The 17,855-nt window shown below is 35.2% G+C and overlaps 2 protein-coding genes across 3 annotated transcripts; both read right to left on the reverse strand.

Moving 5' to 3' along the window:
• Positions 1–1,605: 1,605 nt before the first annotated feature.
• On the reverse strand, positions 1,606–14,047 carry LOC112457312 (sodium- and chloride-dependent GABA transporter 1-like). Of its 2 annotated transcripts, XM_025020274.1 has the most exons (11): positions 13,689–14,047; positions 10,150–10,452; positions 9,317–9,451; positions 9,091–9,219; positions 8,734–8,866; positions 7,630–8,001; positions 7,038–7,254; positions 6,217–6,369; positions 5,906–6,109; positions 5,595–5,765; positions 5,303–5,440 (listed from the first exon to the last, which is right to left on the reverse strand). In XM_025020274.1, exons 2-11 carry the CDS (start codon positions 10,445–10,447, stop codon positions 5,303–5,305), a joined length of 1,950 nt encoding a protein of 649 aa, XP_024876042.1. In that variant the 5' UTR covers positions 10,448–10,452; positions 13,689–14,047. The 2 variants fall into 2 exon arrangements, with proteins under 2 accessions (XP_024876043.1, XP_024876042.1); XM_025020275.1 differs by lacking the exon at positions 13,689–14,047 and having other exon boundaries at positions 1,606–5,440; positions 10,150–10,447.
• A 1,086-nt stretch (positions 14,048–15,133) lies between these two features.
• On the reverse strand, positions 15,134–17,841 carry LOC112457320. Its single transcript, XM_025020298.1, has 5 exons — positions 17,157–17,841; positions 16,990–17,085; positions 16,457–16,707; positions 16,051–16,297; positions 15,134–15,568 (listed from the first exon to the last, which is right to left on the reverse strand). The coding sequence occupies exons 1-5, from the start codon at positions 17,400–17,402 to the stop codon at positions 15,476–15,478; spliced, it is 933 nt and encodes a 310-aa protein (XP_024876066.1). The 5' UTR covers positions 17,403–17,841; the 3' UTR covers positions 15,134–15,475.
• Positions 17,842–17,855: the final 14 nt, after the last annotated feature.

The following is a 17,855-nucleotide window of genomic DNA, read 5'->3' on the forward strand; positions in this document are numbered from 1 at the left end:
AATACAAATATAATTTATATGTGGAAAAAATTGACTGCGTTCCTCTTTTACTCTCTCATATTTTACCGTTGAAATAATAAGCTAAATTAAGAAAAAACGCTCTAGTTTTGCTTCACTCTCTTATCAATTCTGGTTAGTGAAAAATGATGCAAAGAGTAGAACGTCCCTTATGCGCCAACTTCCAGACTTGAGCAATTTTTTTTAGGTCGTCCACAGACAAAATGGTAGGAGAAAATAGGAGTTTATTAGGGAGCAAAATTGAGAGATAAAAGACGTACTTTAGCGTCTCGTTATTTTTTTACCGTTGAGAGTTTTACAAATTACAAAATTAAAACATTCTTGTTCTTGTCTTCAGAGACACGACATAGTACAGTTTAACAATGTTTTCTCGAGCGCGGTACATTCTTTTTGCTCGAGAAACGTGTACACAAAACCATATATTTACATACGTCAAAAAGACAAAAAGGAGGAAGGAAATTAAATACCGGTCCAATTTTTTCGCGAGATTATTTGTTCTAGCAAAATTTCTTCGTGCATGGTCGAAAAGCGTTTCGCGCGTATAAGAGTCTTAACGGTGACGCCCATCTACGTAAAAGGGAATGTTTGCCGGCGACCGGGGTATAATAGGTGGGCCCCATAGAGAGGATGCGCTAGTACCCCGATAATAGCCCCAGCCGCAAAATAAAAGACCGCGTAACGATCGGGTTTAGTGTGGTAGACCGAGCGACATACACAGGGCCTTCCGCGCTTCCGCTGCCCCGCGTCGTCGTCTTTAGCCGTCGTAAAACACACCGCGGAACGACACGTCGTTTCACGAAATGAGAAAAAAGTCGTGGTTGAAACGCGCATGGCGCGGGGGGATGTTCGAAATACAACGAAACCCCACCCTCTCGCGCGGGAGCCACATGTTGCGAAAGACGGTTCGCTTTTCTATTATGGTGCATCTGTCCTGCGCTTAATTACTAATTAAAATACTTTTGTGATTGTTAATTGAAATGCACCGTCATCGTCTGTGTGAAAAGTTTTGAACCGAATATATTTTTCCACAGCGGCTCTTCTTCAGCGAACAGTTTTTTTTCTTTTTTTTTTAATAACAAATCTTCGACTGAATCGTTTGGTAAAATCCATGTTAATTAAGGATGAAGGAGTCACCGGAAATTCTATATGTATAATAATATAAATATTTTAATATGTTGATGTTTTAGTAAACTGTGCACTTGCTAATGTAACTCTTTATGAAGCGAAATACAGAAGCATTACACAATTACATTCATTACAATCTCTATTACCGTAAAAAATGTTATGTTCACGTTCATTAATCACGAGTCATTTATGCAGAATTATATACGCGTTTCTATTGGGATTTTATTCACCTGTATTTTGGTCAATGCTGATAGTTAATAGATGCTTCTAATCTGCTAACTACGCCTGAAATAATTATTAAACAGATGAACGTACTACGCAAACATCCACAAATGATATACAAACAATATAGTAACAATATAACATAACAACGTTATACTACATAACTATGGTAACAGGTATTGGATCAGCAGGATGGGAAGTCTTATTTACTGCTGCGGGTACGGATATTGCATCACGATAATTAGGCGTTAATGTTTATTCAAGTACATATATCGATACAATTTTGCCGGAAACGTATGCGTAATGTCACAAATATGTGAAACATCCAATGCGTCAAGCCGGTATACATTCGCAAATAACGCATTCTTTTTACTGCAATGTATGTCGCTCGGAAAGTAAATCTAAACGAATTTCGGCCCTCAAATACATGTGACTCGGGTTATACACTATCTGATTTACTAAAAATATATTATATCTAAAAATTCTTACACACCTCGTTCCGGAAGATTTTTCTCTTTTACGCGTTTCCTACGTTTTTTCAATGTAGTGTTCTGAAATGTAGGAAAATGTGGCTCTCAAGATACAAAATACACTATAAACCCGTGTCGACGCAGTCGATAAATCTCGCAGATATGTTAGTAAAAAATTTTGAATAGAAATTATCGAAAATTCTAAAATAAATCCAGGTAATAATTAACATATAGCAATTAAAAGCACATCATCATGAATGAATTTAAATCAATTTACATAAAATTTCAAAAGAAAATACCGTGATATCATATCAAGATATATTCCATGTAGGTATGTTGAATATTTATTTCTTGAAATAATACAACAAATCTATATCTAGATCTAAACAAAATTTTCTTTGCATTCAGCGAAATTTTATATTCTCCTCAAAATTTGAATGAGAACGCATGTATTTGGCAAAAAAATTTGCAAAATATTTCACGGAATACGTGTTCGAGTATCATGAACGCAAATAATTCTTTTAATAATTCTGATTATTTATAGTAACAAATAATATAAATGATACAAATAATTCTTTCATGCATCGAATGCGTATGACGAGGAATTAAGGATTTAATCGAAGTTTACGACCAAATTTCAATGAAAGGGGAAAGCAGGTTTCCTCTTCATTTAATTTCTATTCATAGGAACAATACTGCTAAACTCAGAATTTTTTTGATTTTCAAACGATAATATTATACACTGTATAAAACATTCATACAATGTATACATGTATACAGAAATATAATTTATGTAACACATTTAATTCTTCGTAGGAATTTTTCTGGCAACGAATACTGATTCGTTAGAGCCGTGATTAAATTATTCGTGCGGTCGGTAAATACGCTCGACAATAACGCATATGCAGATAATACAGACATTGTCGTGTAAGTAATTGCGGAAATTTATGCTCGTAGCCCCGGTCGTGCCTGCGCACATTGCAACATTGAATACATTTACAGAATACAGTTACACACGGGAAATACGTTATTATACTATCACGCGCTGAACAAATGTTTGTAACGTTACACATATAATTGCAGTGTTGCTCGCGTAATGGGTGTGAAAGAATTTTTTATGTTCGCGTGTCATTGAATAATTTGTTGATTAATAATCAGATGGTCGCGGGATTCGCGCCCGCGGCGCGGCGTGTACAACTATTTTGTTCTAACATCACGATCATTAGCAAGCAGTCGCCGTGTTCAAATCAGTAAAATATGTATCGCAATTGCCGATCTATCAATCGCTAAGCAAAATTACAAATTAATAATGCTAGAGATACACGTTATTCAACGTACAGACCCAACTGGCTTATAATATCGTTCGGTTCTTAGCTTACTATTGGAAGTATTTCGCATCGCAACAGTACGGTACTAAAATAGAAACGAATATCGCGTTAAGCTATCAGCCATTTCTTAGTATTATACAACGTCAACAATTGCAACACTTCGACGAATAGCGTTTTCGCGATTACGAGTACTTTACGGACTAAATAAGAGAAAGTATTCCCAATTAATTAGGCCGGTTAAAAAAGCGCTCTCTCCATTTGTCGTTATTGCTTTTCTATTTTGAATAAATGAGAAATTTTTCAGATAAAAATGTTTTTACGTTGAAAAAATGGTATAAGAATTTAAAAAGAAAGTCATGAGTAATAACAATTTTCTTACTAATAATGATTTTCAGACGATTTTATTACTAAACGACAAAATGATTTTATATTTTATGCTGAATTTTTGCAAGAAGATATACTTTGACGTTTGAACCGATTCGAACAAATTAAAATTCTGGTTGCAACTTTGATTTAGAAAATTACCAAGACAACATTTTTTGTGGAATAAAAGTCTCAATTCCTTTCGAATAATTTTATAAATATATAACATATCTTTTTTATATAAAATTTGATTTTAATTTTATAAAATACTGTTAGAGAAGTGTCCCAGACACTAAATATTCTACTGTAATTGATCGGAAGTGCTGATTGTAAATGCAAATGTAATTGATTGCAAATGTTTTCTGTTTAAATTTGAAGCAACAGTTATCACAAAATTAAAAAAATACTTACATCACCGACGTTAGATATTTTAAAAATAACATTCAGTTTCAAGTAAAAAACGGAAGTTTTCTTTAATCCTATACATCGCATCATAAACGCATTATAATGTTTGCTTTAAAAAATGTGTAACTTGAAAAAATCTGAAACTTGTGCCGTCGAAGTTGAATGCAGAGTATAACCTGCTAGAACTTTGTGATAGAAATATTCTGTATCTTGCTACAGTCCAGTTGATTATTGCGACTGGTTGGAATCGAAAATATCTCTTCTCGGTGAACGCGTCTCCATATTTATTACGAATATTAAAAATTATATTTTTACTTCGTTACTTGTACTTCAGATATTGAATATATTTCGTAACTGTGCCAGTATCCTTATTCTATATACGCTATATTCTTATTATATTTCATGTAATTGCAGCAATTCTCTTAACGCGCTCACCAGGAAGAGCCTTCAACTATGTGAACATTCACCAGTGTACTTGGGAATAAATCAAAACATAAATTTCTCTTTGCCTTGCAGACCATACTTCAACGTGAGAACCTTCTGTTTCCTCAAACCAGCCGAATTATCAACTAAACGACTTCTCCCTCCGTTAAAAATTCATATACTTATCGCGATATGATCGCGATATAAAAATAGACTTCTTTCAAATTGCCCGTAAATAGCTATCTGAATACTAGCGCGGTTTAATACTATTATTACTTCTAAATATTCCTTCCCGTCCCGTTTCCAATACTTATTATACCCTTTATTGAGTATCTTATCAGCTTGGTCAACACGTACGAGTCTAATTGCGATAACCAAATAATTTTCTTCTCGATTAAAATTCTCTATCTTAAAACATTAACAGCTGGCATAGTATATATGTTAACAAAGTATTTAAATAATTGAATTTCGAACATGTTTTATGAGACAAATATATCCTTATCTTCTTTTTAAAACATTAATCTATTATTAAAATAGTATATAATTATCATATATATATATTATATATAATTTCTTTTAAAAAAAGTCTCTTTGAAAATGTCGTTTCTCTTGTAAGCAATAAGAAATTAAATATGATAATGTTAAAATGCTACAGTCAACCAGCTATTAAGGAATTAAGGAGAATCTCTGACATTCTTACCAGAAATACGTCACTAAAGAAATATATTACTGACTTATTATTAAATAAACAATAGTGTAATGATTGCTTAACTGAGCATACCTGTATGAAACTGATTAGTTTGACACGCGTCCATTTTGACACAAATTACTACTGAATGTCCAATTGTGCTGGACCCACTATATATAGATATACATATTTATCTTACTATAAATATTACTTTTAAGATAAGTATAACCTAACAAGTCAGAAGTGATCGCTAACGCTAATCATGTTTGACTCAGGAAACTGTTATTTTTCGTAATTAAGCCCGCGCTGCTCTCCGACATGGGTATCACGGCTGACTTTTCGCCTTTCGGTAACTTTGCGTGCGATTTTATATTCGGTTGTAAACCTTTCAGGATATTCTGAAAAAGAAGCCATGATGGTAGATTACATCTACAATTCAAATGAAGTTTGCGGCAATAATTATAGCCATTACCGCGAGATTTACACGATTATAGCCCGGGTAGCTTTTTCATCACATGCATATGATTTGCACGCGAATGCGTTCAGATTTACCTCTTTAAATGATCCTGGCGTAATTATGACGTAGAACAACGCATATCCTGGTATCCATAACATAGACGAGAGACTCAGGCATACGCCAACTATTTCTGCCCACGTGGGATACTCGTAGTCGCTGCCATATTTCAGTGGTTTGTATTGCACAATTTGGAATATGAAGATAAACTGCGAAAGTAAGAAAAGAAGCTTTTATTTTTGCTGCACATAATACATAGGAGCTATTCTGCACGAATCAGTTCCCTTTGAAGGGAACAATCAATCTTGATTCGCTATATAATTGGATGCAAACGTGATATGATACTTACGAGCATGATCACCGGCGCGAGTAAAATCCAGCATATATACCAGAATTTACTTAATCGAATACCCATCATCTGATGCACGCAGTCGCAGAACTTCTTCGCCCCGAAAATCCACGATATCGCGATCGTTTGGAAGAAGCACACCCACAGAATAGACATTCCGCTCGCGGAGTAGAAGTCCATCAGTTGGAAAATATAAATTCCCCCCTGAAACAGACGTAATATTTTGATTCCTTTCTTGTCGATAAATTGCGCCTGGAATTTTCGGTTGTACATAACGCGTATCGGATAGAAACATGTTTTCGGATACTAACGTTTGTGACCATCGGAATTCCTAGAGCGAACATTATCAGGCAGATAGCGATGGTGAATTTGATTCTGTGAGGACGAAGGGTATCTGGCCAGTAGTCGACCATGCCGGTTATGAAAGATTCCACGATGCAAAATTCACTGTCGATGCCGAGTATCTGTGTGAAAACGGAATGATTCGTATATAATTTAAGATTTAAATAATGACTCGGTAAAATTCTAGTTTCTCCATATGCTTGACCGTTGCTCCAAAATCTAGATTTAAATTTAACACGATACATTTACAGCGTTACGTTAATATTGTTATTTAACAGCTATTTACCAGCTAGAGAAATGTATTTCTTATTACTATTTATACAATTATTTTAATTTACTATTCGATATTTATTAATCAATCTTGCGCAAAATAATTATACGAATAATAATTTGAGTTGGATTAGAAATTGATATTCTTAAGGAAAAAATTGAATAAAGTTTGATTCAAATAATTATACTGAATTTATAAATTGTGAAATTGTCTATAGGAAACTTTTAGAAATTTAATTTATTGTGCAAACATTTAAATTTGCTATTAAATAATTTCTTTTTAGAGAAAAATATTTTTTGAAGTACGTTTCTTAAACTTACTTTTTAATTTTGCACTTATATCGTTTCCTATGAACATTTCACAATTTCTTTTAATAAAAAGCAGCGATATTAAGTGACGATATATCGAGAGAAACTTCCTGCCGAGGGCGACAACATGTTCAAACCCTTTTATAGCGATGCACATGAACAAATATAGACGGCGACAGCCGATTCCGTCGTTGGAATAACAATTTCTTACGAGCAGCATAACGAAGAATATAATGGCCCACAACGAAGCACCGGGTAGCTTCAAAACGACCTCGGGATACGTGAGGAAGACGAGACCAGGTCCGCTCTTGACGACCTCGGACACCTGCGTTTGCTGTTCTTGGGCGATGTGACCCAGTATCGAAAACGTTACGCAACCGGCCAGAAGACATGTCAGGGTGTTGACTACGCAAGTGATTATTGCGTCTCTGCAAGACAAAACTATCTTTTTGAAAGACCCCAGCAGCGACGTCACTGCGTTTAGTGCGTCGTTATATAACTACATCTTTCTTGAATCATAATTTACGAAATAAGAACCAACGAATTCTGAAGTGGCTAAAGTAGCGATTATGTGGATTGTTCGAAAACCACTTGGAGCTGCAAGACGAATTCAATTCAATTAGGGAAACATATGCTCTTATCATCTTTTTTTTTCACACATTGGTGCCTCAACATTCTGACGAAAAATCGATGAATATTATTTAATCGGGCAAGCAAAATCTATTATCAAAATTTTAACGCTGTGGAAGCGAGGACGTCTTATCGGTGTCCAGCTACGGGTGGAACAGCTGCGCGTCGCTTACCTATAACAATTATGATGGAACTTGTTGTACGAGCCCAGAGCGGGCAGGGCACCGGTGCCGATGCTGTACGCGAAGAAGATCTGGGTAGCACCGTCTATCCACGGTCCGGGATTGAGCAATTCCTCCCATCGTGGCGTCACGTAGTAAAGCAAACCGTCAACGGAACCCTCCAACGTCACCGCTCTTCCCAAAAGAATGAAAAGCACCACGTACGGGAACAAGGCTGAAAACCAGATGATCTTACCGCTCTGATGAAGACCGCGACGGATGATAAAGTAAACGAGCAGCCAGCCGACAATCAGGCAGCCTAGCAGCTCCCACTGGATCTTGCCGATACTCTCGATGCCGGATGTAATGCCGAGGACCCGCTGTCTGAAAGTTCAATGCCGTTTTTTGCCAGTCGGTTCGAATGGTTACATTCGACATAAAGCTGTGATAATTAATATGAAATATTGCAAACGTTATTTTACAGAAAGCGCTTCTAAAAGGAAGGAAATGACGTAAGCTTAAATATCAGATTGAATTAAAATTATGCATATTATCCGATTGCACTAACAATGTACACGTGTGAAAATTGCATTTTTACAACGCAATGATTTTTTATTTTGCTTGACTTGTTTCGTAAGATATATCTAATCTAATGACAGTTTTTTAATGATTTTAATTCGATAAATTGCAAATCTGCAATGCACGTGTAAACGCATTCTGCCAGCATTATTATATCATCGATATTTTACATTATGTAATTGCATTTATACACGAGGGAACTCTATACTATGACCTGATTTGAGAAAATCAATGTTGCATTTCTTATAGTTGTTTCATCGCGTAAGTCCCCTAATAACTTTCATCTTACATCAGAGCCTATATGACTCACAAGCACTGCCCAAGGGATATAAATCTGATGCATATATAATACCACTTCCATTTCATTAAACTCAAAGCTTTCGAGTTTGAAAAGTTTCTTTCGAGAGATTACACTTTATTGAAAAAAGATGGAATGAGATTGAGGGTTTTTTCCATCACATTCATTGTGTACACTTTATGTACAGCATTTTATATGTGTTTCATATTTTGTATAGCACTTTTTAATGCTTTACTTACTCCCAATATTCTTCTACTGGCGTGGTATGATGATAGGTACTATTTTCAGTGAAATTCGAATAGTTTATTTTTCCGTACATACTCTTGTTTTCTTGGTTCGCATCGTAACAATCGTCCGTGTTCCACCAGTTTCCTGAAAAGGAAATAATTTATTACATTTTATGGTAAAGAGACGTTATTAGATTCATTCAGAGTTTTATGGTATTATAGTATCTTATATCAATATATCGTCTAAAAATAAAAACACGGAATTAAAAACATCAAAATATTTTTAATTATCTTATTTTTTAAGCAATACTATGAAGTACGATACTACATAAATGTTAGCGTTTAATAATTGAAAAGTATGTTATTTACCACATCCACTCCAAGGTACTTTCGGTAAATTCACGAATGTGCTTATGAGGTAGAAAAGAGTCCAAGAAATAATTATGCAGTAATATACGTCGAGAAAAAATACAATGGTCATCGTAGCATACCCCACACCTGAAATCCGATAATATATTTGCGATCATTAATTTCTTGTTGACATACCTAGATTATATAATCTTGATGTCGGGAAATGTCAAGAAATAATTATTACCTTGCAAAAGAGGACATAATTGTCCTACTAGCGACATTCCGCCAGCTCCAAGATATTGTCCAATGGCGACTTCTTGAAAAAATATAGGGATTCCGCAAAACAGCATTGCAATTCCATAAGTGATCAAGAAAGCGCCTGCGACAAAATTCCAAAGTAAAAAAAAGTTTTATGGAAATAATAATAATTTTTATGTCACAGAAATAATCTGTCGCGATCGCGCAATCTAAACTTAAGCAACTTTGACTTGTTTTCTTTTTTAATTTTATTTTATTTTAAATAAACATGAAAGAAATTTAGTTAAACAGCGAGATAGTAATCAAACTCGAGAAGACCGCAAACATTAAATTTTAATGCATGCCATTAAATCATTATGTTAAAGATTGCATGACTTCATAAATTAGAAGGCAATTATAAATGTCGGACATTATTGAAATCCGATGCTGTCTGTATCCTCGACTTACAACGGCAAATTTAATTAAAGCACGGAGGAGAAACTTCTAAATAGAACAACAGAGTTCTGTTACTTTATATTAAATTTATATTAAATACTTAATATTAACACCATTAATTATAAATATTTTCCATGTTAGCTGCGTTAGCAAAATAAATCTTAAAGTGAGAGATTCTTTTAATTAAAAATAAATCTTGTAATTTGTAATAATGAAAAATTTGATAACATTTGATAAAATATAATACAATTATGAATTTACACGATGATTGAAAATCTTAACATTTAAAGAGCGTTTATAATATATTTATAAATTAATATTATGAATAAAAGTTTTAACATTTGAGAACCGTTTATGTGTAAATCCAGCAGCGTTGACACTTACCACCACCATTTTTATAACACAGATAAGGGAATCGCCAGACGTTTCCCAATCCGACAGAAACGCTTATGCAAGAAAATAGGAAGTCGAGTTTATTGTCCCAGCCGCCGCGTTCGGCATCCTCCTCCCTTTTACCGAGTTCAGTCATTTTACCCTGCGGCGAAGACACCGTCATCTTCGGCACAGCACGAGACGTCTCGCGTCTCTTGTCCGCCACTGATTTGGCCTTGAATTGTATGAAGGTCTGATCAGGATCGACCTGATCCTTCTCCTCGCCCCAGTAATACATTTTCTCCGCCATGGAGCCTGAAACATGTCGAAAGTTGACACTAAGTATCAGAGAAGGAAGCGTTAAACCAGTCCTTGAACGTAATTGGAAGGATGAAACGCAAATTCTTGCGACCTTCGTGCGATCGATTATTATGAATTTGTCCTATGTTATAACGCAGTTAAGCTATAATATTCTGCTAGAAAGATACACGCGATGTCTTGCTATAACTTGATAGAATATGAGAAAACTTTACAGTTTCATTCTTTTAATGTTTTTTGAGAAATTAAAAATTGACAAATAAATGAAAAATCGCGAGCATTTATTCTGTGAAAATAATAATCTAATCCTCAAGTAGTTCTATACTAATCAAGTAGTTCTATACTTATTAATTCAAGAATAATTAAGCTTCTTCTTGTTTCTTTAAATTTCTTTGAAAATTAAGTTTTAAAACATTTGGGTTTCCTTCTATTTTTTCAAGTTCTATTCTGAAAAAAGACAAGAACGTTTCCTCTTTTTTTTACGAGTTTACAAAGTTTTACAAACTTTTTATTGATATTTTTTTTATTCGACTAATTATAAAGATTGCTTCAAAACATGCAGATTTCTTTCTTGAAAGAGAATTAATCTCACTAATGTTAGCAACAATTTAGATTTCCGAGAAAGCAGTAATATAAATGCATATTTGCTCTAACACTGACATTTCGTCATGACCTCTATTGCATTCACAGGAAAAGAGCGATGCACCTAACGGTAAATTTCTCCGCCCACGCTTCGATAAGGTCCGGGCACGCAATTGTACGTAAATTACGAGTGTCGCTCGACGATTGCTTTTCCGATAGCTTTGCTCAGTTTTATTTACCTCGCCGATTTTCCAACATGTTTATAGATAGCGTATATACATATCATAAATATCGTTGACCTTTTCAACAATGTAATGTTGAAACGACGCAATTGTACACTAAGAATGGATCATTAATAACAGCGTAAGCTAAAAATGTAAATAATTTCTATATTTACATTAAACATAAAATAATTTCTATATTTACAATATTTATCGAGAACAACAGATATCTCTTGCATCTATTTTTTATTAATGTTTTCATTAAATTTTCATTAAATTTAATATTATTAAAATTGTAGTGCACTCTGAATATTCTTTTGACCATATTTTTATACATATAAAACAGTTTTCTCTTTTACGTTTCTAAGAAAAGAAAACAAATTTGAATTATTCACAGAAAAAAATAAAAGTAATCTTGCAATATTTCTTTTAGAGTCTATATTATTTGCTATTCTTTCTCTATATCTTCTTTAAATAATGTAAAATTAAATTCTCGCGGAGAGAGGATCATTTCCGACAGACTTTTAATATTCAACTTCAAACATTTCTGTAATTGATGCCGCAATTAAACTTTCATAAAAATATACATAGAATTAACCGAATGATAAATTTCTGTCCGCAATGCTGGATATCTTTTAGAATCATTTGCGCTCAATATCGCATTAACAGCTGAATTCTCTAATACCGTCAATGAGATGAATTTAAAAAAGAGGCAGAGATAATTATCTAACCAGGTTTGCTTAATTCAGACTCCTCCTGGTCAATTGCCTTGTACTCTTTCTGCAAAAACTTTGCATCGATCCTGGTCGGTGACCAGTGCGGAACCGGTTTCCTATTCAACGTATTCGCGACCATTCGTGCGTATTGTCGTTGTTACACGCGTTGTTTGCATTATCGCCGCGTATTCGCTCATTCTCATTCAAGTTCACCCCTCCTGCCCAGGAATCCTTTCCCTATTTCTTTCACGGTTGTAGCCCGGTTGATTCGGGATCGCCGATGAAGAGGGTGCACGTGCCAAATAGCGTATACACGTGCTACGTGCGTGCGTGTATGTAACCTGCATATGTTTGCGTTTAGATGCGCGCGCGCGCGCAGTTTGCCGTGCGCGCGCTCCACGCGCACGGATGCTGGACGCAAAATCAATATCAAGTTTACATCGCGCGTCTATGTACACACGTGGACTGTGAACCTCGTCGTCGAAAATTCGGACGCGTCGCAACGCCGAGGCCACTGATACCCAATCGGATTGCGATTGCGTCAGAACGTGATTGTATACTAGGATCAATCAGGAATACTTTGAATTAGAGGGTGGAAAAGGGAAGTCACGTAGAAAATAAAAGCGTACATGTTAGACGCAAAAACCCATGGAAAATTTGAAGCGAAAGATAAACTTTGAAGCGATATGTGAACGTAAATAAAAAATATATCTTATCTTGTAATTATCAATAAGAAAGAAAAATATTAAAATTATTGTGTTTCGTTAAAAGGAATATCTGAATCTTTAATTAAAGTCTTGATATTTTATTTAAAAAATATTAAAATCATTAAATTCTATACGTTCTCATAGTGCTAACGAAAATATGCTCAACATTTGTTTACCACGTTACTTAATATTTTTTAGCTCTTTTTAATATCGATATCAATATAATAAAAGATATTTTCGATGTTTTTTTAACACAGATTGATTAAGAAGTAGATTTAATGTAACGCGACAAGATTTTAACGAAAAACGATCATATATATAGAGCAAAAAGCATTAAAAGACAGTTAAATAGTATAATTAAGAAGAAATAAAAAGAATGTTAATGCGTAATTTAGTTATTCTCTCAAATATATTTAAAGTATTTAAAAAATTGCGACTTATAAATTTATTATTACGCGTAGTGTAATGCTACGTCCATTCTTGCCATAATTAACGGACCTTACATGCTATAACGATGCAGCTGCTGCATCATGCGCTTGCCTGTGCGAGGGAAATACTTAATCGTTAAACGAATCGCGTAGGTCGTGTACGAATATAATCTTGATCATTATACGATACGTGTTTATCGATTATCAGATACTTAAATTAGATTTGTTATTGTTAATTACAACGCATTATCAGCATTATCAGATACGTAACTTTACGCAATCTCTTTCTGATATGAGTAAATATAATTATATTATTTATAATAGTATTAATTTATAATAGTATTATTTATAATAGTATTAATTTTTTTACCGCCGCATGTAATTTGCGTCTCAGCCGGTGTGAGAAATTTTTGTTGTTTATTTACACTATTTATTCTAAATTTAAATAGAGATTTAAATCATTCAGACAACAAAACGAATCTTAAAATCTTAGTGTCTCAGTCGTGACAAAGTGCTATGACATTTATGCGATAAAAAATTCTATTTCAATATTATTTTTCGAACTTTGAATTGTCTTACCAAAGGGTGCGCACGGTGTTCCAACGTAGCAGCCGTGACCGTTGATTTTATAGTCTGGTGATAGTCGTAAAATTCAGTATTGCGTATAATCACATCGTACAAGGAAGCAGACGTTAGTTACGCCGCGTAGGACCGTTCACGCCCGACTCCGCTTCGGAGGAACAAATCCTCTTCCTGAATTCCTTCCGGGGCGGCTTTCCCGACCGGAATCGATCCCGGAGTGACTCACGCGAGTTCACTTGTCAAGGGTGACGTTCGGAAAAGCGCACTTTCAGAGCGAATGAGGTTTGTCTGACGTATATATCGTCACGTTGATCACGAATATCTGCGACCTACCCCACAAGAGTTGTAGTTACAGAATAATGCTCCGGTTCAAGATGGGGAATGTTACCCCTTTCGGACGCATGCGCATTTCTGTGCATCCCCCCTAAGCCGGCGAAGCAAAGTGACGGAGTCCTGGGGTCTGGTGGAGGCGGGCAGGACGTTTTACTCGATAAATAATCAAAGGGAGGGTGGCTCGACGCGTACACTGTATTTTATAAAGCTTTTTTTAAGATACTAACGAGAAGATGTGCTAACGAGAAGAACTCTCGTCGCCGTTTAATTTTTTTTCTACACAACTCTTCTTTTTCCGATGTTTCTCACACACAGTACTTTCTTATAATACTTTTTAATTAATCAAAATTAATTGAACATTTAGGTATATCTTCACGAAGAGAATTTTCTCTAAAAATTTACCCTGAAATCATGGTGGGACAACATGTACCACCAAGAATTTTATGCGAGCTATTAATATCTACCATAATAAAATATATTAATATCTATTACATTAAAATATAAAATATGTTTGATTAATTTTACTAAAATATATCTAGGAAATTTCAATAATTTTTCAAAATTTACCAATCTGCTCGGTAATTTTTCTCACGTTGTTTGTAAAATGTCTTTTGTATATTTTAAAAATTCCTTGGTTGCCAAGTTGTCCAAGTTTAAGGGTAAAATATAACAAAAAATTCTCTCTGTATTGTTATTTACTTGAAAAAATATTATGGATATGTAGTAAAATTGCATGTAAAATTTTAATATTTAGAACTGTTTGTAAAATATAAAAAGAATAATACCTATATAAAGCAATTTTGTTTATTCTAAACAAACATAGCGGTGAATAGAGTAATATTTTTATTGGAGATCCTAACATTGTTATACTAAAATAAAAACATTTATGTCGCATATTGATAGATTATCAACATAATCATTACTGGGAAAAAAATTCAATTGAGTTCTTGATTGGTGTATATTACAATTTATTATTATAAATTCGTAGATTTGAGAAGAAGTTATTCAGGTATTAGAGAAATTTATATAAACCAAATGTTAAAAGTTTAAATATTTATTTATAAAAGTTTTATATACATACATTCTATTGATATAATTGATATGAGATAGCACATGATCTTACGTAACGTTACGCACATTGGTTTTACGTAACTATTGCACTTCTTGAATGGTCGTTCGACTATTGTTCAATCTCAAAAATAAAATCTGGATTTTACATATTACATGTATAAAATATTTCTGTAAAAAGTTTTATAAATTTTCGTCAAATATAAATATTAGATAACTAAAAATCTTATCGGTATATATATAAACGCCGTCTCATCGTTTATGCAAATTACGTGTCATCTGCAAAGTTGACGCGCCGCCTTCGAGAAAACTTTTTCCCATGAGCATTGCTCAACGGAAGACCTCTTTGATGACGATCGTTCAATGAACATTGACAAGTCCCTTCAACATTCGCTCGATTGCTCGCTGGAATTGCTCGGTATCACGGTCTGACAGCCGCGTCGGTGTCGCAATTGCTTTGCTAATTTGTCAAAATCCTGAAAGCAACAACCCGTGTTACGGTCATATCGCATCAGCATTTGTGCAACACAATTAGAATTTCTTTCAAAATTCTAACGAATTGTTGCAGTTGTATTGCATCAGCATTTCTTTAGCGCAATTAAGATTTCCTTCAAAATTCTAGCAAAGTTTTTGAAAAGTGTCTTGCTCTAAAATGGTACTTCAAAGCCTTAAACAATGTAATCGCTCAGCCTATATCAATTTCTTTTAAAATAAAGTCTTGATTTTACATGTTACAAGTTACAAATATAAATCATTTTTGTATAAAATTTTATGATTTCTTTTGGGGCACAAATATTAAACAATTAAAAATGTTATCGGTATATAAACGTGTTACCGTTTATTGAAAAAATTAAAGGTGAGCGTAGAGATCGTTGCAATACTAATTAAACATTAATCTGACATTAATTAAACACAGAAAGAAGCTCTCTTTCTCTTTCTCTCTTTGTCTTGTTGTTACCTGAACGTCATTTGCGCCTGTCACTGTGTGAAGGGATTTCATTGATATTTTGCGATGCGCTTCTTTGAACGGTGAGAAATTTGGCTGTGGCATCCAATTCGTTCCGTAGGAGATCGGATGTACATCCCCGCGTGCCGCGTTGTTTGTGTCATTCGACGTTTCTGAGCGACCGCGTTCACAAACTGAGGTGATTTCGCCGTCGTCCATTGCCGCGTTCGCTTCAGTGGTTACGAGTGTCTCTTCCGCTCTGAGAGCGAAAATGTTTGCTCAAAAAACGTTTTATGTTATGTAAATTGTTATTATTATACGTAACACTATTTCTCTTGCTTTATTTTGCTTCTCTTGCAACGAACTAACAAGCTAACGCGCGAAGAGAAAAAATTAAAACACGAATTGCGATACTAACTCGTCCTGTGAATATTCCACGCAAGACTTGACTACCGCAAACGTATTCCCAAATTTAGATAAGGTTTCTTTAATGACAGTTTCCAAGCGATCTGTAGAGTTCGCGCATCCCAGAGCGATTATCGCGATCGACATCGCGACAATCCAACTAATAAAACTGGCCGACATCACCGGCGGCTGTATAGGTACAGGATAGTACGAGGACCAGACTTGTTGCCACCAGGGATACGAAATATCGCGATGTTCAGACTCCTACGTCGATGTAAAGTGTAAAATTAACTATAAAATTTAACGCTTAATCATTATATTCTTATAATAATTAGTTATACTAATTATAATAATTAGACTAAAGTTCTCTTGTTCCATAAAATATTTTTAATATTTTCTTCTTTGGAAAGAGTTATAGACAATTAATGCCCTTTTTCTAGCGTATACAAGCGCTTATCTTCTCTTTCATAAAAGCGGGCAATTCAAGCGTTACGAAAGCAATGCCTTTGTTAGTTACGGCAAGAATATAATAACGAGTTCACTCACGTAACTCCAATAATGCCAGACGCTGCAATAGAGTATCCTCTGGAGGATCAGCCATAGCCATAGAAGCGCGTTAACCGCGAGCCAGCTGACTGACACCTTGAAAAACGCACGTGTATAACGCACGGAAGGACATTAGCCAACACGGGAGATCGCAGAGACTTTTGTACCTGAAACCCTTTATAAATGAATGTCTCGCCTACGAGGCCCATGAGCCGCGTGGAGGACGGGGGATTCTTCCAGAGGACAAGTACCGCGGCTGTCAGAATTAGGAAGGACGGCAGGGTGTGGATAAAGTCCGGCCCGACCGCGATTTTCGCATATTCGCGGAAAACCCTGTGTCGCAGAAACAAAACCTCCTGGGGCACGGAAAGCAGGGTCCCTATCTGCGTGTGCAGCGCGCTCAGGCAGGACATTACTGCTAACGAGGCTGCGCGTCAGCCTGACCTCGGAATTATCCGTCACCGGCGAAAGAACGAATCGCGGTTATGGCGGTTATACAGCCGGTTACATCGAAACGTGTCTGACGTGCACGCCGAGATGAACCGCGAAAGCGAGCCTATCCTTTGTTCAAGAAAAAAGAACGAGTGACAGCGGCGGAAACACTGTAGCGTAAACGGTAGAAGTCGCGCGCTAATTCCGCTCGCTAGGTTCTGAGACACGATTATACTTTACGACGATACGAACGTTGCTAAGCTTAGTTGTTAAAAGTTGAAAATTACGAAGTCGCGCCACGTCTGTTCCGACAAACTGCGAATTTCCTGGAACGACTTGTTAATGGCGAAATTGTAATTAAAATTTTTAATTAATATCAAGTTTCTTGAAGTTGAAACTGGAAGAGTTGCAAAGAGGTTCAATTAAAATTTTGT

This window comes from Temnothorax curvispinosus, unplaced genomic scaffold (genome assembly GCF_003070985.1).
Source record: "Temnothorax curvispinosus isolate PA1 unplaced genomic scaffold, ASM307098v1 QBEX01007734.1, whole genome shotgun sequence".
NCBI lineage: Eukaryota > Metazoa > Arthropoda > Insecta > Hymenoptera > Formicidae > Temnothorax > Temnothorax curvispinosus.